The 23,814-nt window shown below is 39.0% G+C and overlaps 1 protein-coding gene across 2 annotated transcripts; it reads left to right on the top strand.

Annotated features, from left to right (window-relative positions):
- The first annotated feature begins 841 nt into the window (after positions 1-841).
- On the top strand, positions 842-23,556 carry COCH (cochlin). Of its 2 annotated transcripts, XM_050336780.1 has the most exons (12): positions 1,130-1,842; positions 2,068-2,165; positions 3,262-6,449; positions 6,784-6,940; positions 13,068-13,201; positions 14,376-14,441; positions 15,291-15,335; positions 15,438-15,585; positions 17,019-17,122; positions 18,561-18,787; positions 20,599-21,115; positions 21,785-23,556. In XM_050336780.1, the coding sequence occupies exons 3-12, from the start codon at positions 6,311-6,313 to the stop codon at positions 21,958-21,960; spliced, it is 1,713 nt and encodes a 570-aa protein (XP_050192737.1). In that variant the 5' UTR covers positions 1,130-1,842; positions 2,068-2,165; positions 3,262-6,310; the 3' UTR covers positions 21,961-23,556. The 2 variants fall into 2 exon arrangements, with proteins under 2 accessions (XP_050192738.1, XP_050192737.1); XM_050336781.1 differs by lacking the exons at positions 1,130-1,842; positions 2,068-2,165; positions 3,262-6,449 and adding exons at positions 842-901; positions 982-1,026.
- The last annotated feature ends 258 nt before the right edge of the window (positions 23,557-23,814 follow it).

The following is a 23,814-nucleotide window of genomic DNA, read 5'->3' as shown; positions in this document are numbered from 1 at the left end:
TACTTTAAACAAAATTTTACTTACATGAAAGACAGGCGCTTGCAATATTTGCGCTAACATTTTAGACCAAACACAAACGATACCCGAAAAGCCGAATCGGGTATTTCTATCTCTTCGAATGATTCAGTCAGGCTCAAATCCCTCAGTACTCCCCTCCGCAGTGCCGAGAGGAAAGATGTAAGGCCCCAGCACGACTGCGGCCGGCGGGCCCGGGGCTGCGCGGCCAGGGAGGAGCGGCCGTCCCCCCTCGGCAACACCTCGCAGTTCTCGGGACAGCTTCGCCCCTTCGCTCACCCTCGAGAAAGGGACAGATGTTGTGGCGAAGCAGCTGACAGCTGGGTCGCATTTCCCAAGATACCTGGAGTAAAGATACCTGACATGAGGTGTTGGAGAGCTGTGGGTGGAGGGGATATGGATGGGTGCTCGGGCAGAGCCGGGAAAGCAAACCGCAAAGGCGCTTCGCGGGGCACGGGAACGTCCGCGCCTCCTCTGCCGGAGCGGGCGAATTACCGGACCCGGCTGCCTGGGGAAGCGCCGCGCCGCCGATCCCGGCGGGAGGAGTCGGCGGGGGCGGGACAGCAGCACCTGCCGGGCCCAGCGGCGAGGCTGCCCAGCCCCGGGTGCCCGCTCCCTCCTTCCCGCCCTCCCCGACCACCCTCGCCCGCCCCAGTGCTCATGCGCCCGCCGAGGTTTAAAGCGGGAGCCGCGGCTGTGGCGGCCGCACCACTCGGTGGAGTGCGGGACAGCGCACGGGGCAGGCAGCCCGCGGTGCGGTGACCCGGCTGGCACGCTGCTCTCCGCTGCTCTCCCCGCCGCCGCTCTCCGCTGCTCTCCGCCGCCGCTGCTCTCCCCGCCGCTGCTCCGCGCTGCCCCGCCGCCATGTGGCTGCCCCTGCTCCTCGGTGGGTACCGCGGGGAGCGGCTGGGGGCCGGCGGGGCGGGCGCGGAGCAGCGCCCCGACCCGTTCCCTGTCTGTTCGCAGGCGCCTTGCTGCTCTCCAGCCCTGTGCGCGGGAGCAACAGCTCAGGTGAGTTGGCCGCTCTCCTCCCTCCGCATCCCCTGGACGTTGTTTCCCCCCCGGGCCGTCTCTGCTCTGCCCGGCCCGCCCCGGCGGGAGGTGGCGGCGCCCAGGGGAGCGCTTGGCCGCGGGTACCGGGCCGGCCCTTCCCGGCGCTCCCGGTTGCTGCCGCCTCTCGCCGCGATGCGCGGGGAGCCCCCGATCCCCGCGGGGCGCAGGTGCTGCCGCGGAGGGGCCGCGGGTGCGGCCGCCGGGCAGGTTTGCGCGGAGCCGGCCGGGGGGAGGCTGCAGAGGGGCACGGAGGATGTCTGGGAACGCTTCCAGGCGAGGGTGAAAACATCTTCCTGGCACTGGCTGAAGCGGCGCCGTGGTGACAAATGTACCCATCGAGGGAAGTGCCGGTAGCAAGAGTGAGTGGGAGTGTGTTTTGTGTGTTATAAAGGCGGTCGTACAGTGCTTGGCAATTTGAGGATTTCTGGCGTATTCTAGACCGTGGAATTAATTAAAAACACTTTAAACCTGCCCTGCCATTCATTATTTTGACTCGAAAAGCAAAAGAACATACTTAGGATGCCTAGCAGGGTACTGCAGGGGCTGCCTGTTGTACCATGCTCTATTGGACTGCCTCCCTGCTGCTGGAGAGCAGGCTCTCCTGGAGCCAGAATCAATCCATGGGAATCAGGAGCCATAGGAAGCAGTTGAAGAAATAATGTGGCAGAAGGACGCAAGCAGTTTGTCTGCCCCTTCCCGTGGAGCCTTTCACCAAAGGGAGGACAGAAGCCTCCGGAAGAATGTGCTTCCAGATGCAGGCCTGGCCTGCAGAAGGTGAGTGACCTCAAGCTTTTCTGAATGGTTGTTCATGATTTCACAGCTCTTAGGAAGCAGGATTTGCTGCTCATTTTGTGTTCAGTCAAAGATTTGGAAAATTCTTTTGTGCCAAACTGATAAAAGCTGCATGAGACAGGAGTGCTATGGCTGAAAAAGGGAAAAAACACACAGCCATAGAAAACCTACTCCAACCCCAGTTCCTTTCCCTCTTTTATTTTACAGGTGCACTGTAGATGAAGTGCTGACAGTCTGGCAGGAGACAAATGAAAAGTTTTCTGTGATGCTTCCTCCAGGGTTGGAGAAGCCACTGTAACCCGAAGGTATCTGGAACCAGCTAAAATAGAATTAAGGTTAAATTTTCAAAATGGAATATTGATACAAGACTATACTATAAAATGTGAACAGTTTCTGTAAGATATTGTCTTTTACCATTGTTCTGAGCCTAAATTCAGCAGCATTTGCTTATTGAACTAGAAGCTTGCAGGAACTTTTATGAAAGTGCTTAAATTCTGTTGTTCAATAAGAACATGAATTTCCTCAAAAATCTACTGAATTTAGGCTCATAATGTTTGGGAAGATCTCGGAGGATCTTAAAACTTCCTTTGTACTCCCACTGAAATGTATACAAATACTGCCAAGTTCAACAGATCTGGTTGAGACTGTGCAGGTGGGTGAACATTGGCATGCGATGGTAAGCAACCTTAAGTTGATCAGAAAAGGGCAAGTCTCAGGTTGAAATGAATGATATAGCCCTGACCAGATTTCTTTCAATTCCATTGCCCTTGTCCAGATCAAGATATGTAATTAAGATTGCATAAATTTGTATGTAATCTGTGAATATATTTTCTGAAATATAAACAAGTATAGGTTTACTAGTATGACCATTTTTTTCAAGTATGGGTAAGGTATGTGGGAGTATTCCTTGCATAAGATAGAAAAAGCAGGCATGTTTGAAGCCTCAGGATAAAAAGGGACCTAAAATCTTCCTATGTTGAAAAGAATACCAAGTGTTAAAAGGAATAGCAAGCATTATAGGGATGTACTTCTCTATTTTACAGCTCACAAAGCGATCTTACTTGTAGGAATCTCTGTTTTATATTTTGTAATAACGTACATAGGAATTTTTTCCTTCGCATAAACAAACTATTTTCCCAAAGCAATGCATGGAAACTTCAAGGTTAGAGCAGCTCAGATTTTGGCTGTGGATTTTGTTTTTCTAGAATAATTTAATGCAGTGACTTGTGCCAAAAATTAGGTGAGAACTTTTATAGATTGACATAAGAAGCAGATATTCACAGCAAAATCAAAGGACATGTGAAGAGGCACCAAAAAGATGGAAACTGATGGAATGATTGAAAACTGGTTGTTTTAGGAGAGAAGTGAGTCTTTGCTTTTTTTTTTTTCTCCCTTTTTTAGGTCAACAGTGATGGAAGACATTCATCCCTACCTTTAAATATGACTTAAAACAGGAAGAATTACAGTTTCTTTTCTCTGTACTTTGTTTTTATAGGATGTAGACACTGATGTAATGTGTTTCTGTGAAGCTTGAAGGGTGTGTGTCTTGACAGGATTGGATGATGGTCAATTTATTATGGTTCTGAAGGCCTAATCTTCTGTCACAAAGCATAGTTCTCTAGTCCTCAACAGAGTCCAGAATGGGTAGGAATCTAGGACTGAATCGTTTAAGGGACATCAGTTACACAAGTTGCAAGCTTATATTTCCTTCTTCCAAAAATACTTGGATTTAGAGTATTGCACCACATAAGTATCCAGAGAAATGCCTCCACTGCTACTGCTCTTGCATTCTTAAATTACAGTGATTAAAAGAGACAGGTTTTATCTCGGTTACTTTATATATATTTATATAATCTCTTATATATATACACATATAATCTCTTTGGTAGTTTCTGCCATGTTGAAGTATATTGGATAGACTAAGAAACAACCACCTTCTTCAATTTTAATAGTAATATCACATCATATGAAATTTGTGAGAATGATTAGCATGTAAGCTGGCAAAGAAGTATTTTGTATTTTATAGTATTCAGACCTCATTAATACATTTTCCTGTTTGTGACAGAATGCTTGTGGTTTTATGGGTTGAGTGGTTGATGGTGCATTAACAAAAAGGAAAGAAATTCATTGCAGAGCTGATATCGTCTTAATTGTGGTAGTAAAAAAAAAAATGGCTTTCATTTTGATATTGCACCTAACATTTCTAATATTAGTCTCTGTTATAGAGTTACAGCTTATAGAAAACTGTACCGACCTACACAGAAAACCAAAATTGTTGCTTTTTGATTAATAATATCATGTGCTTCAAAGTGTGTGTTTTTACCTCTGTGCTGATCCAGCTGATGTATAGACTGCTAAAGCCCTTAGCTGCAGTGTGTCAGCTCTTCAGTTTGCACAGCAGCCTGCTCCGCATGCACAAACAAGGATCGTGACACCCTTTAGGCTGCCAGTACTTTAAAATCCCATGGCTGGGCTACAATGGATTTCTGTGTTTTCATTGCCAGGTAAAACACAGAAAGATTATTTTTTTTCTCCTCATCTCCTGTGCTATGCAAAATATTAGTCTTCCACATGACAGTAATTAGTAAGTACTTGGTGATGAGGGAAATACAGATCTCCAAGTGATAAAGCGTTTGTTAACTAGACATGTCTAATTACTGTCTTTGTATGCAAAGCCAGCCAAGGAATTCAGTCAAGTACAGTACATTAGAAATGACAGGAATTAAAACTTCCTGTGGAGTCTTGCACTTTTAGAGGCTGGAAAAATGTTGCAGGGTGCATGGCACAAGCAGAGCTGTGAAAGCAGAGAGTACTAGTGGTGCTCATTGCAGGGACTCCTCCAAGGATTTCCAGCCTTCCAGCTGCTGTTTAACTTTGATGCTCTTGCTAGTTGTCATTTTGTGGATATTACTTAATCAGTGCCCAGTAATTACCAAAAACAGTTGTAGAACTTCCATAGAAGGATTAGGGGACTCAAAACAGCAAAACAAATTGACCTTTTTTAGCATAACACCAATAATACAGCACTTTTAACAATGAAAATATGGACTTCTAGGTGTAAACAGTAGTGATTCTGCTTGTTTTTTCCATCCTTTGTTTTTAAGGCAGATGTAGAAGACTAAGCACAGAGAGGATGTAGGCAGGTAAGACTAAGTCCTAAAAGAAACTTCTTTATTTCTTAGAATACTTGAGAAGCAGATTAAATTACTTTACAGTGTCTGGTTAGGAAGACAGCTTTTATTATCTTGAGAAGGGAAAAATGAAGTGCTTACTGCTTTCTTTTTTTCTTATAATAGACTATTTAGACAGATTTAGCATATAAAGTCCCATCTTTGTGGTAACAAATAGCAGCAAAGATTTTTCAGGAAGATGTGATTAGGTAGTTTTAAATAGTTTCAGTATAGCATTAATGGGGATTATATATATCTAACAGTAGAACTACGTGCGTGATTGATGAACGTAGGTATGTTTGTTTATGCAGCCAGGATGAACAGACACACTCCCCTGTACATCTCTGGCTGCAACTGTTCTGCTTTTCAATTCCAAAGTCAGTGAGATTAGCAGGAGGTGTGATCTTTTCCATCCCCTTATGAAGAACAGCATATGTTCCAAATACTTTCAAATACAAGCAGCATATGTTGGTGTCAGTAAACCCCCTAGGATAAGAATGAAAACAGAGCAGTAAAGCAGGTGAGGGACAAATCACTGATCCCTTAAACGTACTCTCCTCGGAATATAATGCTATAGTGTATGCACTGATACATTTGCCAGCCTCTGTCAGCTTTCATCATAATATTGTGAAAAAGTAGTATCCCAAATGCATATACAAAAGGTTCTTGCACCTTCTAGTACTCAGCAAGGGCAAGATGTGTCCTTAGGAAGTTCAGAATAAACAGCCAGTCGTGGGTTGGGCTTAGATCAATATCAATTCAGCATAATAAGTCAAAGCCCTAATTTGCTGTGCTACCAGACCAACTGAATGTGCTGTCTTGTGTAGCAGCAGGTTGGTAGTAACTATTCAAGATAAAAGATCTCTGTGTTTTCAAAGTGAAAAGCATGTTTGCCAAGCAAAACTGTATACTGATATAAATCTGTGTTTGCACACCTACATTGCACATAGGCAAGAACAGTGAAAGCTTAATGATGATAACCTGAGGAGCAACTTTTAAGAAAAAAAGTCAGAGTTCTGTGTAAAAAAAAAAAAATTAATGTGCCTCAGCTGAATAAATAACTTTTGTCTCACTGTGTGATTCTGAGAGTCCTTTGCACAATGACAAAGATGTAAAGTTCATTGTAATGAATTGATATCAATGTTTTAGATGTTATTGTACTACTGGAACAAGAAGATGGGTATTCCTTTTTTTTTTTTTTTTCCCCTGCACTGGCCTCAGTTGGATTTATTGCAGAAGCTAAGGGAAATGCTGAATGCTGCTGTCAACCTGCTTCATGAATGCTGCTAAAGAGAAGATTCAGAATTTCCCAAGTGATCCATAGATGTCTTATGGCTGGAGATTACTGTGGGCATGTCAGTCACTTAATTTCTCCCATGGAGAGTACCACCCGTGTCAGTGATCCACCAGCCCTCCAAGGTCTTCTTGTCCTTCTGTCTCTGCAGTAAACTTACAAATGTGAATTGGTTTTCCTCATGTAATGTTCCTTGAATGTTACTTTAATGTTATTTGCTCACGACTGGTTTTTTTTACTCTTTCCACCTTTTTCTGCCACTTCTTTCCCATAAATAATAAAGTGTACTCTTCCTTGTCATAACTGCACATTTGTAAGGTCCAAAGACATCTTTACAGGCACTGTACCTAGTTTCAAATTCAGACATTGCTTTAAGCTTGGAAACTGTAGAGAGATTTAAGAAACCCCAACAAAAACCCCTTAGATTTTTCAGGTCAAAAGTTGTTCTTTTCTCTTTAGCTTCCACTGCTATCACGTGCTTTACAAGAGGACTTGACCTTAGAAAGGGGACAGAAGATGTCCTTTGCCCAGCAAACTGTCCTCTGTGGCAATTTTATGTCTTTGGGGATGGAATTTATGCTTCTCTCTCCAGTATCTGTGGAGCTGCCATTCACAGGTAAGTCAAATGATTGCTAATCAATGTGTTAAGTGAGTTTATGTAGTCTCTAGTCTTGCTGTGCTTCTAAATCCTAATCTTTTGATGCCATCATAAGAAAGATCTCTCTAGACTTTGTGAATCCTGTTAACTCAATAGGAATATCATTACAAGACAAGAGGACAAGATAAAAAAGAATGTCTGGGCAGTTTGCAAGTTATCTGAGTTGAGTTTAAGTGCTCTGGAAAGCCACTTCGTTAACTTTCTTTAAAATGGTACAGCAGCAAATGGACTTTCACTGTAAAATTATCTATGTGTCACTAGTAGATATGGAAGAATACAGTGTAAATGGTAACTAATTAGAGAATAAAAGCAGATTTCTGACTTTCTTAAAAGCTTAAGTCAACTCCTTTAAAGAAATGGAGGAATGGTTTCAATCTCTGGGGTTTGTATCGTCAAGAAACAGAAAGAAACTCTTCCAGAATATATTGATGTGCTGCTGAAGCTAGCAGTATTTTTTATTTAAAAAATCCTACAACTATGGACTTAACTTTTTACAGAGAAATTAATTACTAGAAGATGAAGGAGGAAAATAACATGGTTTTTGAGTTATTATTCATGGTTTGATACTTTAAATGCTATAAAAAACATGCTAAGCATTTTAAATAATATTTAGGGTGCTGTCATTACTATCCAGAATCTCATTTAAAGTATCAATTAAAATTCTATTACTTTTTAATAAGACTTCAAAAATTCACACTACTTGTATAGTATTTAAACTCCAAACTAAAATTAACTTCTTTTTTTAAAAACAATTGATATGAGGAACGGTTTTGAGTACAAACTGTCCGGAATTTCTCAAATGCTGTAAAGAAGACTTAAGAGCTAAGATACTATAGGAGGAGCTAGAGAGAGCTTAGAAGGTATTGTTGGGGTCTGTGTATTTGTTTTTTAAAGCTTTAGAGTTTGTCTCAAATATAATTACATGTCTCCATGTGTATTTTAGACTGTTTTAAAAAAATTAAACTTTGGTACTTCACTTTTCCTAATTTAGGTATATATAAAAAGTTTGTGGAAGAATGTCCGGATCAAATGCAGGTTGTGCTTTTTGTTTGGTTTTGTTTGGGGGCTTTGTTTGTTTTTAACTGAGGAAAATTGAGATCTCTTTCCATTGTCATAGTTTTTCTAAGGCAGTGTTTGTATTTAGTGATGTGATTTATTTTGATGTTCCATGTCTTTACTGATTGCCAAAGAAGTCTTGACAGCAAAAGCTTCTTTCTCTTTAAGTAAAGACCTTTTTCTACAGAGATTAAAGACTTGAACATTTTGAAAAGACAAGAAGTTTCTAACCAGCTAGGCAGCATTCTTGAACCTCCTATACCAGTGGTGTCTGTGACTGTTAGAGAAATCCCACCACAAAAGCTGCTGGGACTTGGTTCCATCACAGCTGGGGAATACTTTACAAAAGGAAGAGGTACAACATATGGAAGATGCAGACTTCTTTTCATGATTTATAGTCTTCCCCTACATAATAAAACCACGACAGGCATTTATATATCACTTAGCATTTCACTGAAGTCTGTATGTTATAAACTATGTGTGCTGTTGTTCTCTAGCCCAGAAGTGTAAGACTATAGAAAAATCCATATTTTTCCTTAGTAAGGATCAATATAGATTGTACTACTTGTGAAATATGTAGCCCTGTTTGTAAATCCCGAATCTAACAATCTGTCTCCACAGACATTGTGAGAATAATGAGGGCTCCAATAGCAACAAAGGGATTAAAATATACCTCACCTTTCTAATCTGTGTTTTCCAGAATAGATGTAAATTAACATTGTTCAAACCTTCTGAATATGACAGACTGCAGTAAAATGTTTTGAAAAAGCAGAATAAAGGAGGACTGCTGTTTTTGAAGACAGCCCCAAACTTAAAGGCAACTAGATCTGTTGGCCTTTCATACTCAGAGTAGAATTTGCTACACGAGAACAGTTTGTTGTCTTTGCTGCAGCTGTTAGCAGCCATATGTACTGGCCCTATTAAAAAAAAAAAAAGATTGATGAATGGAGGACAGGCAATAACTGTTTAGTTCTCAGCTAATTACAGTGCAGGCTGCAAAAGACTTGTTGCTCTGTCTTGCAATGTCTAAACTCCATATTGGTGTGAAAGTAACTTCAGGAAGGTATTCCTAATAGGTAATCACCTTAGTTTGCTGTTATTGTGAGGTAAGAAGAGATGTGCTTTGAGAATTTTGTAAATTTCTTCCAAAGAACTGAAATAACCACACCTAGTTTAAAACTCGGTATATCCTCCATTTCATTGCATGGTGAGTGCAACATAGCTCCACACCTTCCAGCACCATCAAGTATTAGCCCTGTGCCACCTACAGTGGCTGCTGTTGTCTAAGGGAAAGCAGTCAGACAACTACCCACCATTTCAAGAAGCATCAGTCTTGGGAGCAGACCCTTTTTTTTTTTTTTTTTTAACTGAAAATGATTGTATGAGCATGAGTCTGTTCCACATACACTGCAGTTGCATGCTGGCTCCAGATAGAGGCTGGATCGCTTAATTTTATATAAATCAAGTAATGCTTATTCCTATGAGTAGTTCCAGTACTGTGAGGCAGTTATTAACACAAGAAAATACTATACAATGCATGAAAAGAATTTAGCAGAATTCAGCTACAAATAATTCTGTGTACTACAGATGAATAAGCTTTCTGCCTGTTTTAGTTTGTTGTATTTGGCCTTTTCTCTCATCTTATGTGTAATTACTCTCAGGAAACAGAATATTTATATAATATTGTTCTTTTTCTGGGCAAGAGAATAAAACATTTCATCAAGGGAAGAATGGAGAACCTCCTACCAGGCTGATGCTACGTAGGCATGAAGAGCTGAGTTAAATCTACCACTGAGTGATTAATTGGATTAATAATCAGAAGGTCAAATGAAGGACTAGGTTCTCAGCTTGTGTAGTTCTGTTCTAGTGCCAGTTCCTCTAAATGGAAACCTAGCCCAATGTAGTATTATTTAGATGTTAAATAGGCATGTAAGTTTTTTTCCATAACCTTTCTAACTTGTCACAGGGTGAAACCACTTCTAATTAAGCACTGAGGTCCCAGAACTCAAGTCTAACAAAGGCATATCATGGTAATACCAAGCTGGTCACAAAGTGCCCTTAAACACGCAGGGCACCTGAGCTGCCCTAGTGCTTGCTAGAAGAATATTGACAAAAATGTTGTCTGGCCAGAGGGGTTTCTGTGCAGCTGTAGATTCCCTGGGAAACTTTGGTATAGTGCCTGCTTCTGCTGCTTAACTTCTTTTCTGCCAAAAGCAATAGGGGTGCAGAGAAGACAGAAGGAAAAAAATCTAGGGGGCTGGAGTAAATGCTGAGCAATTGCATATTGGTGATTGATGGCAATCAGGCAACAGCAGGAGACTGCAGTTTGGAGAAGAGAAGGATGCTTCTGGGAGTGATTAAGAAAGGCAGATTTTGTGGAAGAAGTTGGCAGATGATAACAGTAGGAAGGAAAAATGGGAATTCAGGTACTTTAGCAGTCTTGTCTAAAGTTCCTGAGGATAAACTGACTGTGGACACATCTGTAAGGCTCATCTCCCATGGCTGAAAAAGTTTCTTTGTGGTCTAGGCATCAATTTTGATGTGCAGACTACTTGAAGAATGCATTCAAAATTCAGAAAAAAACACATATCTCTTTCTCTGAGAGTGCAAATATACAGTTCTTGCACTTTACTTTGAGGAGGTGCATGGTGCTCATAAAAAGCTTCAATTTCATCTGGTGATTTACCTCAATTCAGTTCAGATTTTTAAGTATGTTTTGGCTGGAATTCCTGTATTTCATTAGACCTCTCCATATGTTCTGCTGCCCTTGGCCAGTATAGTTTCTTTCATGAGCTATTGTGCAGTGAGGTACTGGATTGCTGCTTTGTGTATCTGTTTTTCTGTTTAATTTGTGTCCATTTTTGAGTGAAAAATACTGCTTAGGTATAAACTGTTATTTGTTATTAACAATGAAGCTAGCCAAGAGAATGGGCTGCAGCTTTTATATAAAGTTGCTGTCAAGCAGCACTGGCAGTAACATGAAACATAGTGAGTAAGGAAGTGAAAGCTGTTCCTGGACAGAGTTCCAGTTTAATAAAAACAGCCATGGCATGCAAGTCAATCACACAGGGGCAAAGCACAGCAGCAAAACTCAAAGCAGATTATAAAGACATAAGTCATTACGAGGAAAGGCAAGGGCACTTCTTCACTCTTTAAAAACCACTGCAGATCTACACAGGATCGATCTCACTTTTAAAGTCAGTCATAAATGATTGCAGAAAGGAATTTGCTGATCTGATTCAGAATGCAAAGGTAGACTGACAATATATGGTCTATTCCACATCAGCATAGGTAAGTATGCATTTTGAGTAGACTTGCTTGAAGAAGCAGCCCAGGTAAAACTGCTGAGATTGTAAAAGGTGGATTAAACTGTTAACTCACCTGCAGAGCAGAATGGCAAGAAAGGAGGAATAACTTCCATAAAGCTACAGTTCATGTTATATTTACATCTAATATCAGCCCCCACTTGCATTAAAAATAGCAGAGCTGTTGTATGAAAATACTGTATCTTCAGAAGGTAGTATAGAACTTTGACTTCTGTTTAAATACAGAAGCAAATGTTTTCACTAAATAGATAAGAAGCAAATAAATCTACTCCAGTTTCAGCGTGAGGCTTCCAAATTCAGTGGAGACTAGGTAATTATTTTTCCCCATAATTACTAATTATATTTAATTATTTAATTGGTGCAATTAAAATGTAAAGACCAATAGACAAAATGGAACAATATAGACAACATGGAACAAGATAGACAACATTGCATAAAATGCAATAAAATAAGCTGAAAACACTGCTTCCAGAATAATTCTTAGGTTGAGCTTTCAGACTGAACATTTTCTTGAGTTCAGTTCAGCCAGCAGTGAAAGCTGTGAGTCCACAACAAAAGAAGTGGGAAGAGATACTAAACTCTTCTTGGAAGCTAACTTGGGCATAGATCAGCTTTGCATATGTAAGCCTAAAGTAGCCTCATTAAAGTTGCAAGTACAAATTTAAACAAGAAACTCTTCCAATTAAAGACATATTCTCTATTTTTGACACCTTTCCTTATCCGTTAAGACTGAGACACTAGTGAAGGCTTGAATGCCAAAGAGAACCGAGTACCAGAGAAGAAATTTATGTTCCAATTAGACTGAAATATTCTAAATACATTTAGATGTTATTTTTCTTAAAGATAATTTTGACTTACTGAATTTTTTTGTCGTTTAAAACTAACCAGTTAAAGGCTCTGATCTGATTTTTCTCACACTTTTTTTAAAGAACTATAAACTGCTGTTTGATTTGCCAACTTTATAATCTGATTTTAAACTCATTCGAGGTAACTTTACTAAAGCTCATTTGTCTCCATATTCTACACAGTATCCCTAGAGCAGAAAATATATGTGTAGTTTGTATTATAATCTATTATAATCTTCCAAGCTACAAGAATTAAATATATATATATATTTTATATATATATATAAATATATATAACCACAGCTGCATTTAGAAATGCAACTCATGTCCACGAAGGAGGAATATCTTTTAACAGCAGTTAGAGCTCCACATAGAGCTTTATGTGAAAGTTGCCTTTGCCACAGATACCCAAAGCTCATATTACCAGAAACATGCACAAAGTTTTCTAAACTGTAGTCTTGATTATTCTACTTTCAAAATGTTTTAAATCAGATTGGCCTTCTGCTTGAAAAGAGGTTCTGGCCTAAACAGAATTGAAAAGTAAACACAAAGGAACACATTGCTGTGCTACATAGTCTTGAAATCATTGCTTGTCTCCCACAGCACTGTACCTGCCCAAATACTGCAAAGCATTTCCTGACTTTTTTTTTTTTTAATAAGTCCGTGGGATGCTGTGTAGAATAGCTTTTTAAAGTTTTTTTCAGCAAATTGCAGCTTGTTTTAGCCTAAACACAACTGTCTGCATATATGGCATCTCTTTCAGGAGGCCAGTGTACAATATTCCAGTGACAGTATAACTGTATTGCATTTTCTTGTGATTAAAATGTCTGATTCATAAAAACTCTTTTTGTATCTCAGGGGGGTGATCACCAATGCAGGAGGAGCTGTTAGGGTACAAACTCTCCCAGGACAGGAAAACTACCCTGCTGTAAATGCCAATGGGATCCAGTCTCAGGTGCTCTCTAGATGGGCTTCATCTTTCGCAGTGACTCGTAAGTGGATCACACTTATTATTTTGCAAACTGTATTTGAAATGTTGATAGAACTGTAGGAACCTTCTTCGGTGCTCCTTGCATAAACAAATGTGATTACTATCTGTTGTGTAGTAATAGTCTAATTTGTTTTAACTTCATTTTTCCACAGTTTCCTAAATAAAAACCATTCCAGCTAGACTAACTAGTCTGTAGCAGAAGTTGATACATAAAAATGGATCTGTTATTCAGAATATAATGACTTGATGGCAGGCAGTTGACAGTTCCATGACAGTTTAAGCTGGTTAAAGTCACTGCTCTGATCCTGACGTTGCTGTCTGGTCCTCCTACCACTTCAAGCCATATAGTGTTATCCCTTCTCTCACCCTGCCTGCATTTGTGCAGGTGGTAGCACTCGTCAGGCCCTTCAAAGACCTTGTACAGCATTCCCTGCAAAAAGAACACTTACCCTCCAAAAAATATCAATTATGTTGACTTACATGTGATGTGCGGTCATTAAGCCACAGTGTGACATAGTGGCTTTTTTTCCAGAAGCTTTCGTCACATCATTGAAATAGTGTCCCCAGCTGCAAACCCATTATCATGCCTTGCCATTTAAGTGAGGCTAAACCACCCTTATAAAATCATATGCAAAAGCATATTGATTGTATATGTTGTGGTTTCAAAAATATTAAAGCATATGTGTTTTCTGGTATATTTCTTTCGAAAGTTTGTGAAACAGATCTCTCTAATGTGTTCTTATGTTTACACAGCTAAGATTCAGCCTACTATCTCTAAGATACTAGTAATCCTTGTTTGGTGCCCACAGCAAGTTAATAGCTAAGAACTTGGAATCACAGGTGCTTTTGGTGTGGGTGAAAGTGCAATCCAGTTCTCCAGATCAAGTCCTGACTTTATCTGCTAGAAATAAAGAAATAATGGCTACTAGAGCTCAAAATCTCTCATCAAATAAGTATGCTGTAATTATGCATCAGCTGTTGTTGCTTCAAATGCAGAAATTAATTACCTGTAAAACAAGGAGTGCAATACTGGATTACACTAAAGGTTTGTCTAGACTCATATTCTACTCCCAGAGTAGCTAATGGCAGATGATGAAGAAAGATTATAGGATATATAGTGTTCTTCAAACATCATCTAAATACACTAAAATACTGTAAATATATTCTTATTGTAGCTGCTACCAAGGACACAGCGCTTGAAGCAGTTGGACGATCGGTATCAACAGCACGTCCTTCTACAGGTATGAGATCTCCACAACAAGGGAAGCATCTTGTGATATGATGAGCTGCAGTGTGTGAATCCCTGGCTAAAATTACATGTTTCATACAATTAATTTATTTTTAAAGAAGAAAATGTACAATATCTGGTTTTGCAGTGTATCTTTTACCAGAAAAAAAGAAGAATCATATGTGATCTTGGAGATCGATTCTGATTTCATTAGTGTTCATGTAAGTTAAGAAAAAAAACTTGAACGAATTTGAGAAAGTAATACAAATAAAGAGTTCATGAGCTAATGGGATAATCATTCTTTTTAAGTAACAGAGAAGAAAGAAGTAAAGCATTTGTTCTTACAGAACTGCTCAACAGCTGAAAGCCATCAGGACTTGTTTAGCAAAACTTTAGTTATGTGAATTTCACCACAGAAAATGCTGCATTAAAAGGCTAGATCAGTTTATATGAAGGTTAGTGCTATATAAATATTGGACTTGGATGTTGTTTCTGAACACACCATTTGCTTTACAGTTTAAGTCACAGTTTGCTTCCAAACCATTAAAACTGTGCATTGTACAGCAAAATTGCTGAGAAATAGTAGCACTTAGGAAGGTGAGATACAGAAATCCACCCATCTTTGCATGATTCAGTAATCAGTCAGGCAGGTGTAGAAAGGAAGGTTAAACTGTTTCATTTGAAAAAGAATATTCTCCGAGGAGCAAAGCAGCAGTAGTGCAATTTTAATAATTAAACAGATTGACAGTTCCTACTGCAGACAGATTGTCTTGTAATTTTTGGAGTCTGAGCTTTTTCTGATTTACTTCAGTCTCTTCATCTTCTTGTTCTTAAATGATCCATGCTCTTTTCTTCACTGAAGGTAAAAAACCTAAGAAGACTCTTGATAAAAAAGCTGGAAACAAAGGTAAGAATATCTTTGTTTCTTTGCCAAATAATTTTCTTTTGCAAAGAAAAATCCTAATATTTATTTGGTGTTAATAAGTCCAATTATTTTGAATGTTCACAGACTGTAAAGCTGATATTGCATTTCTCATTGATGGAAGTTACAACATTGGCCAACGTAGGTTTAATTTGCAGAAAAACTTCCTTGGAAAAGTAGCTGTAATGTTGGGAATTGGAATAGAAGGGCCTCATGTTGGAGTCGTACAGGCCAGGTAAGGACAGATCGACACAAAATATAACCGAGTCATTGGGAAGAGAAATTAATTAATACATCACTTCCTATTTTGCAGAACAATATCACTCCATAATGGTTGATGAATAACAAGAGAAAGCAAGCTCTTTTGAGCTCTAGCTTTTAGGTTGGAAAAGACCCTTAAGATCATCTAGTATAAACCATACTGTGTATGTTCACAGAGTGTAATCTAAAAGCCACTGGAACATCCAGCATGTTAGCAGGAGGTTTTCCTGAGCCACAGCTTGGTTTGCTAATGACCAGCAATTGCAGTTTTCCAAGGTTTAACCACTTTGGCTATGGCATCTGGAAAAAAGGAAGCACAAAGAACCCACTTATTATCAAGATTAATTCACTTATTCCAAGAAGATGAAGCGTCTGCTAGATTAGCACAGGATTTCTCTATCCCATCTTTTTTCATCATTCAAGTCTGTTCCTCTCCCTGCCTTTAGGCAACTGTAGAGTAGATAGATACCCAAATCCGATTTAGTTACCTAGGCTTGCTGGTGCAGCCACTACAAATAAAGGCCACATTTGTGGCACAAACCATCTGAACTGCTTTGCATGCCTCTTGTAGGATGTGATGAATTGCATCCTGAAAAATCCAGTTTCTGTCCAGCAAAAGCTAGGGGAAATGAATTCCACTCTTGCTGTCCGGGTTTATATATTATAAGGTGAGGAGCAATTCATGGAGAAAGTAAACAGTTTAGCACCTTGAACATTCAACTCTTCATTAGAAATTAATCTTACAAACAATAATCTTTATAGCTCAAAATGTACTATTTTAACAGTTATTCTGCTGGGCACAAGGGTTCATTCTAGTGATTCTGATGCAGAATTGAGCCATTTATTCATAGTAGCTCTTTGGTTTGCAGGTGTTTATCATTCCATCCTTCACTTGGCAAAAATAACTTCATTTCTTTTTGTTTTCTACTGTAAATCAAAAGTGAAATCTGGAAACAGCATGGTTAAAATCTTTCATTTCTTACATGGAGTCAGTAGCTAGCATACCTTAAAACTTCTCAAATAATTCAAACTACATTGTGCAGGAATTTTTTGTAAAGAAGTTATTTCTCAGACAAATAGTAGAAAGCCTGACACTTTTTATTTACACAAATGCATTTACTTTAACGCCTAGCAGGTTCATTTTTGTTTCCTTTACATATTTTCAACCAAGTGTTTTCAGCTGTTTGATAAGCATAAGAATCAGGGTGTTCTGAATTTACCCATTCAGGTAGATAATTCATCTTGCTAATGATTGCAAGACTTACTGAGCAAGGAGGATACTTTTATTTTAAAATACAGAGAAGAATAGATATTACCAAGAATAAAATTATTCCAAGCGTGGTTTAGCTTGTTCATGTCATAGCAATGAACTGCAAACCCTATTATTCTATTTTATTTTTCCCACAGTGAACACCCAAAAATTGAATTCTATCTGAAAAACTTCACTGCTGCAAAGGAAGTTTTATTTGCCATAAAGGAACTAGGGTTCAGAGGAGGCAATTCCAATACAGGTAAGGTCATACTTCCAATGAAATAGAAATTTTTGCCTTACGTATTGTTATGTATGTACATTTGTGTGTGTATATCGAAGTTCATATAATTCAGATAGGTAAGAAAGTGTTTTTAGATGCCACACTTACCTTAATCAGGTTCAGTGTGTTTCCATTAGAATGTGGCCACATCTTACGTTTCATTTCCAGAAGTCAGGGCTGCTTATTACACACTTATTGCACATTTTATTAGAGTAGAAGTGTAAATATCGCTTCTTGTGTTTAAACAGTAATTGACACTTGATCAGGAACAGTAACAGAGACAAATTCATAAAAGGCTTAGTGTTTCTTTCTTATTGGGTGGCTAATTAAGGAGTTAGAATAAACACAGAGTAACTAGTAAGTGGTTGTGAAGAGCAGCCAGCAGCCAAGCACCACACAGCCAGTGGTGGTGGGGAGAGAACTGGAAAGACAAAAGTGAGAAAATTCACAGATTGAGATAAAGACAATTTAATAGGGAAAGCAAAAGCCACTCACACAAGCAAAGCGAAACAAGGAATCCATTCACCATGTCCCGTGGGCAGATAGGTGTTCAACCATCCCTAGAAAAGCAGGGCTTCACCACACATAACAGTCCTTGTCACCACTCTGAACATCCCCCCACCTTTATTCTTATTCCTCCAGCTTTATATGCTGAGCATGACACCACGTGATATGGAATACCCCTGTGGTCAGCTGGGGTCAACTGTCCTGAATGTGTCTCCCCTGTGCCCCTTTTCTATAGCAGGGTGGTACAAGAAGCAGAAAAATCCTTGGTACTGTGCAAGAGCTGCTCAGCAATAACAAAAACATCCCTGTATTATCAACACTGTTTTCCACAGAAATCCAGAACAGTCTCCTACTGGCTACTCTGAAGAAAATTAATTATCCCAGCCAAAACCACCCAGATGAGGAAACTGTGCTCCAAGTACATTGTAGTTCAGGAGCTACCTAAATTTAGCTGTGTGAAATGTCTTCCTTCCAACCCATTTGGCAGGCACCAATATATCTACTTCCTACTACAAAACTAGACCCCTGGGAAGAAAAAAAAAAAATCAGTGAATTCTTCCTTATCTTTATTTGTATTTTTTTGTTGGGTTTTGTTGTGGTGTTTTTTGGTTGGGTATTGGTTTTTTGTTTGTTTGGTTTTGTTTGTTTGGTTGGTTGGTTTTGGTTTTGGTTTTTTGGTTTTTTGTGGTTTTTTTGGCTTGGGGTGTTGGTTTGGAGAAGTTGGTTTTTAGCTTAGAGGTTGCTGAAGCTTCATTTTTTCAAATTTCCTGGGACAACATTTCAATACTACACTGGGTTAGACCTGTAATCATAGCATAAATGCAGCACAATTTCAGACAGGAAACTGGTACCAAAACATACCATCATTGTATGTATTATTTCTTCATATTCTTTTTCTGTTCAAAACAAGGAAAAGCTTTGAAGCACACGGCTCAGAAATTCTTCTCTTTGGAAAATGGAGCACGGAAAGGAATTCCCAAGATCATTGTAGTGTTTCTAGATGGCTGGCCCTCAGATGATCTAGAAGAAGCCGGCATAGTGGCCAGAGAATTTGGAGTGAACGTATTCATTGTATCCGTAGCAAAACCCACAACAGAGGAGCTGGGAATGGTACAAGACATTGGTTTTGTTGACAAAGTAAGAAAAAAAAAATCATTATTTGTTTTCAGTCCTGAATATCATTCTGGAGAATTTACTTTACACTAAAATTCTAATTAACTAATATATGTATATATAATAAGTTATATAGATATAAAAATATTCTCTCCAACCAGCCAATGAAATTATCCCTGCTTGTAAGTGATTTAAAAGAATGACACTAGGAAGGTTAAAGAAACACTGGAAGTTTTTTTTCTGCTAAAGGGGCAACACAAAGGTACCACTGTCTTCCCAGTTCAGAGGCTTGGCCAATTTGTAGTTCCTGGACTTTGTATTTGCATGAAGACTCTCAGTGCAGGAAATTCCCCTATCTCGGGTATGATTTAATGTGCCAAAGCAATGAAATGCTGATACAATATATTCCCTCTCCTGAAATGGCAGACAGGGAGGCCTATCTTCCTGTACCTGTTCTATGGAAAATATTTACTTACTTCCACTACAAAGAGGACAGAAAATATAGAAAAACATATTCTAGCAAGTTTATGTACAAGACTTTCATCTTGGATACAGTTTTGGATCTTGTTCTGTTTGAATTCAAACACAGATCAACCTACTCTTACATGAGCTTTCTGATCACTAGGTGTTTACTTACTCTGCAGTGAGAAAACCACTCATTTTCCACAAGGGGGTCTTAGATGTCTAATTTCAGCAGAAGTGGCACAAACAGAATGAAGCACTACAGCTCTGCTTGTTCTAGGTATAGGAGACCTAGCTGCTGATCCCAGAGGTATTGCAGGAAGGTCCAACCCTTTTGTACTTATAGAAGCATCATAGAATGGTTTGGGTTGGAAAGAACTTAAAGATCATCCAGTTCTCAGCCCCTTGCCATGGGCAGGGATGCCATCCACTAGACCAGTTAGCTAAGGCTTGGCCTTGAACATTTCCAGGGATAGGGTATCCACCACTATTCTGGGCAAACTGTTCCAGTGCCTCACCACCCTCACAGTAAAGAACTTCTTCTTAATAGCATGCCTAAATTTCTTTTTTTTAGCTTAAAACCATCCTCCTCCCTTGTACTATCACTGTGTGCCCCTGTAAAGACACAGAAAGTGGCTGAGGCCTGCCCTCCCCTTCTGCATTTTGATCTTAGCCAGATTATTTTTAAATTTAACTCCTTTCTTAATTACCTTGTACTTTACATGCATCTTATGGAAGCTAGGGGAAAAGAAATTTTACTTTGAATCACCTGGAGCTATATTTCCACCCATTCTATGTCTGTGCTTATGACACATTATAGATTAATAAAAAAAAGGTCTTACCAAGTTCCAAGGGAAAACACAGAGGCTAATTTTCAGTGGATAAGCAAAAATACAGAACTTTCAGTCCTTTGGCTATTCAGTATCATGACTTAGTTCACATTCACAAAACATAATTTTCAATTCACAGTTCATTCGAGTTGGAAAGGACCCCCAAGGACCATTAAATCCAACTGCCGAGTGAACGGTCCATAAAGGGTTCAAATCTGGGACCTTGGCATTCTTAGCACCATGCTCTAACCAGCTGATCTAATCTCAGGGTTGTTGTTACAGTTCTTGTGAATAAAGCTAAATTTGAAATGTACAGAGCTTTGGGGGCAGGATTGGCTTTATTCCTGGGTAAAATAAGCTATATTACAGCTTTCACTGATTTCAACTGCAGTTTCTTTAAAGGCAAACAGGCAAAAAAGCCACCCAAGTTCCCACCATGAGGCTCCACTAACCTGCCTTTGAAAGAAAAATCTTAAGTGTCCAATTATTATCCATTCGACTGGTCTGTCAGCATCCATCCATTGACTTTTTGTTTTCCAACAGGCTGTCTGTCGAACCAACGGTTTCTTCTCTTACCAAATGCCCACCTGGTTTGGGACTACCAAATACGTAAAACCTCTCGTCCAAAAACTGTGCTCACACGAGCAGATGTTGTGTAGCAAGACGTGCTACAACTCCATCAACATCGGTTTCCTGATCGATGGTTCCAGCAGCGTCGGAGAGAGCAACTTCCGCCTCATGCTGGACTTTGTCAGCAACGTCGCAAAGGCTTTTGAGATCTCTGACATCGGCTCCAAGGTCGCAGCTGTGCAGTTCACATATGACCAGCGCACTGAGTTCGGCTTCACAGACTATGTCACCAAGGAAAAAGTCCTCTCAGCTATCCGGAACATTCGCTACATGAGCGGGGGCACGGCTACTGGGGATGCAATTTCTTTCACAGTCAGAAACGTGTTTGGGCCAGTGAAAGACGGACCTAACAAAAATTTCCTCATTGTTTTGACTGATGGTCAGTCTTACGATGATGTGAGAGGACCTGCTGCAGCTGCACAAAAAGCAGGTAAATTATGTATTTTTAAAAGCAGTGCAAGTTTATCCATCTTGTTTCTGCTCTACTGTAAATGTTAAGATTTTAAACTTTGCAAAGTATCACACCTGCTTTGAATTAACCAAAATGTAAGCCCCAAGGAACTTGGGGGGAACTTGTTTTCCATTAGGATGAAAAAAACCCAACAATCAGTATTACAGAGCAGGGTAAGCATAGATTCACTTATGGCAGCTCAGTGAACAACGTATACCCAGCCTTACTTCCCTAAACAGTAGAGTAAGAATAAAAAGAAAGGAATAAGTAGTTTTGGCCAAAAAGCTCATTGGACTGATAATGCTTGAAAGCACTAAGCATACACAAAGGAACCAAACTCATTTTCAGAATCATTTTGACAGTGTAACCTGTGTTTCAAGATGATTGACATTATAACTGCTGCATTCGTGTGTGTCACTACAAAAACAACTAAGACACTAGCTCTTATACCTCATATTTCCTTCAGGATTTTTCCTGAGACAGATCTTCTAATTCCTGATATTTCGTGGCAAACTCTAATTACTTTTGACAGACTGCAGATATTGAAACACGCTTTTCCAATCCAGATTAATTAATGAATGTAGAAATGGCTGTTTTTCTTGTATCTACAGGCAAAACGGCCTTAACTAATTTTTTCCCCTTTTGTAGGAATAACAGTCTTCTCTGTTGGTGTTGCCTGGGCGCCTTTGGATGATCTGAAAGACATGGCTTCTGAACCAAGAGAGTCTCATACTTTCTTCACCAGGGAGTTCACAGGACTGGAGCAGATGGTTCCTGATATTATTAGAAGCATCTGTAAAGATTTTTTGGACTCTAAACAATAAAGGAAAAATCTGCTGTTCACTATTACTACTTCAAAACTAAAAATCATGACATTGAAATGGTCCCTCTAAAGTACAGATGTTATATATATACTATCATAATACAAAGGAAGAAGAAGGGCTACTTTTTGTTTCCATAATCAGTCAAGGATTTTTGTGAGCTTGTTAGAAGTTGTACTTGATACTGAAGTGCAGAATTTGGCCAACAGCTAATATTTTCAATACATACATAGTATCCCAAAGTTCAAAACTATGCATATCATGCACTTAAGGATAGCAGATATTCAGAGGAAATAATACAGCTCTGACTTTTTTCTGCCTCTTGCTAGATATCTTCTTACCAAAAATAATATAATTTTTAAATACAAGGTACTACCTTCTATGAGCCTTCTGTAGCTTATGATTTGGTATCTTTTCAAGGAGTTCTACTGGTAACATGAAGTACTCTCAGTGCTCCAGTTGCAAAACATCCATTATTGCCAGGCAGTTTAAGAAAAGATTGTAGCTAAAACAGTCTATTTTTACTACTTAGGGTTTTGCTATTGAGAATGATACTGCCATCTGGTTGGCAAAATTTACACCAAAAGTAATTTAACTTCTGTGCACAGATTTCTGTGGATCTATTGGTTCTTTTGGCACAGATTTTGAAAGGTATTTAAGGCACAGTAGTTCTTTGAGAATCTGGATCCTAAAATATTAGCTATTACTACTGCTTCCTGCACCACTGAAGTCAACAGTGATATTCCAAATATAACTGATAACTGGATATTTCCTGTCTACTGCCGTGTACTGTCTTAATAAAGTTGTTATTGGCTAGACAGTTAGAGACAGGAATCTTAGGCCAAGAGATTAAATTAGACCACACAATGGGGACTGAAAGCATTGAAATTCAAATCCAAAGGTATCCCAAACCTTGAAATCTAACTGATCTATATCAGATTACATGGTTAGAAAAGAGTAGGCAGACACATTAAGTGGGATTTAGTAGTTCACAGAATAACAACTTCATAAGGGTAGCAAAAACATCTTTATAGACATGTGAGGTTTTCTGAAGGTGAAAGAATAGCTTTCTTGAAAAAAAGGCTTTCATTCGATTACATACCTAGTAATGTTGATATATTTATACACACACGTGTTTAAAATGATGAGACATTCACAGAGCTATTCCAGATTCTTGGTGTGAATAACATATTTCAAGTATTCTTTAGAAAATAAAGGCGGTTTGCAAGTAAAATGTATAGTAAAAAACAAAACAGCACTTTCCCTATCAATCTGGGATTTCCCTTCTTTCCTCTCCCGCAATATTGATTGTAAAATTTCTAGTAGTTACAGAGTGGCACAGAAGGGATTGCATTCATCAGGCTTTTGCTATGCATTTTTTTAAGAATTTATAACTGACTATATGTTACTCTAAACATGAATGGCAAAGATGACTTGTATTTTTCTAGTAATTGTTATCCTTAATTTTGTTATGTGCTTATAGATAAGAGTATTCAGCTTTTGCTGTATAAATTCATATGTTGTATCAACTTTGTGCTAAAGTTTCTTTCATTTAGTTTATAAAATTTTATAGAAATACAATGCTGCAAGAAAACTGGGGCTGCTGCTGTTTTAGTATCCCATAACACAAAAGTCCTTTTATGAAGAACCTCATGTAGTATAGCTTGAGTAAGTTGTGAGTGATGCTTCCTGTCTGTATTATCTTAAATCCCAAATCATCCTCAAATAGCAGGGGTAGTATTTATACAAATATTTTGAATGATTCAATACCAGAGTTTTAGTCATTGTTCATACTAGGTATGATGCTAGTTAAATCTTCTGAATATAAATTGTGTGCTAGCTAATAGAATCATATTT

Source organism: Myiozetetes cayanensis, unplaced genomic scaffold (genome assembly GCF_022539395.1).
Source record: "Myiozetetes cayanensis isolate MyiCay16 unplaced genomic scaffold, myiCay2020 scf6-25, whole genome shotgun sequence".
In the NCBI taxonomy this organism is placed as follows: Eukaryota; Metazoa; Chordata; class Aves; order Passeriformes; family Tyrannidae; genus Myiozetetes; species Myiozetetes cayanensis.
Note: the sequence above shows the minus strand (reverse complement) of the source record. Positions and strands in the feature narration are given on the sequence as shown.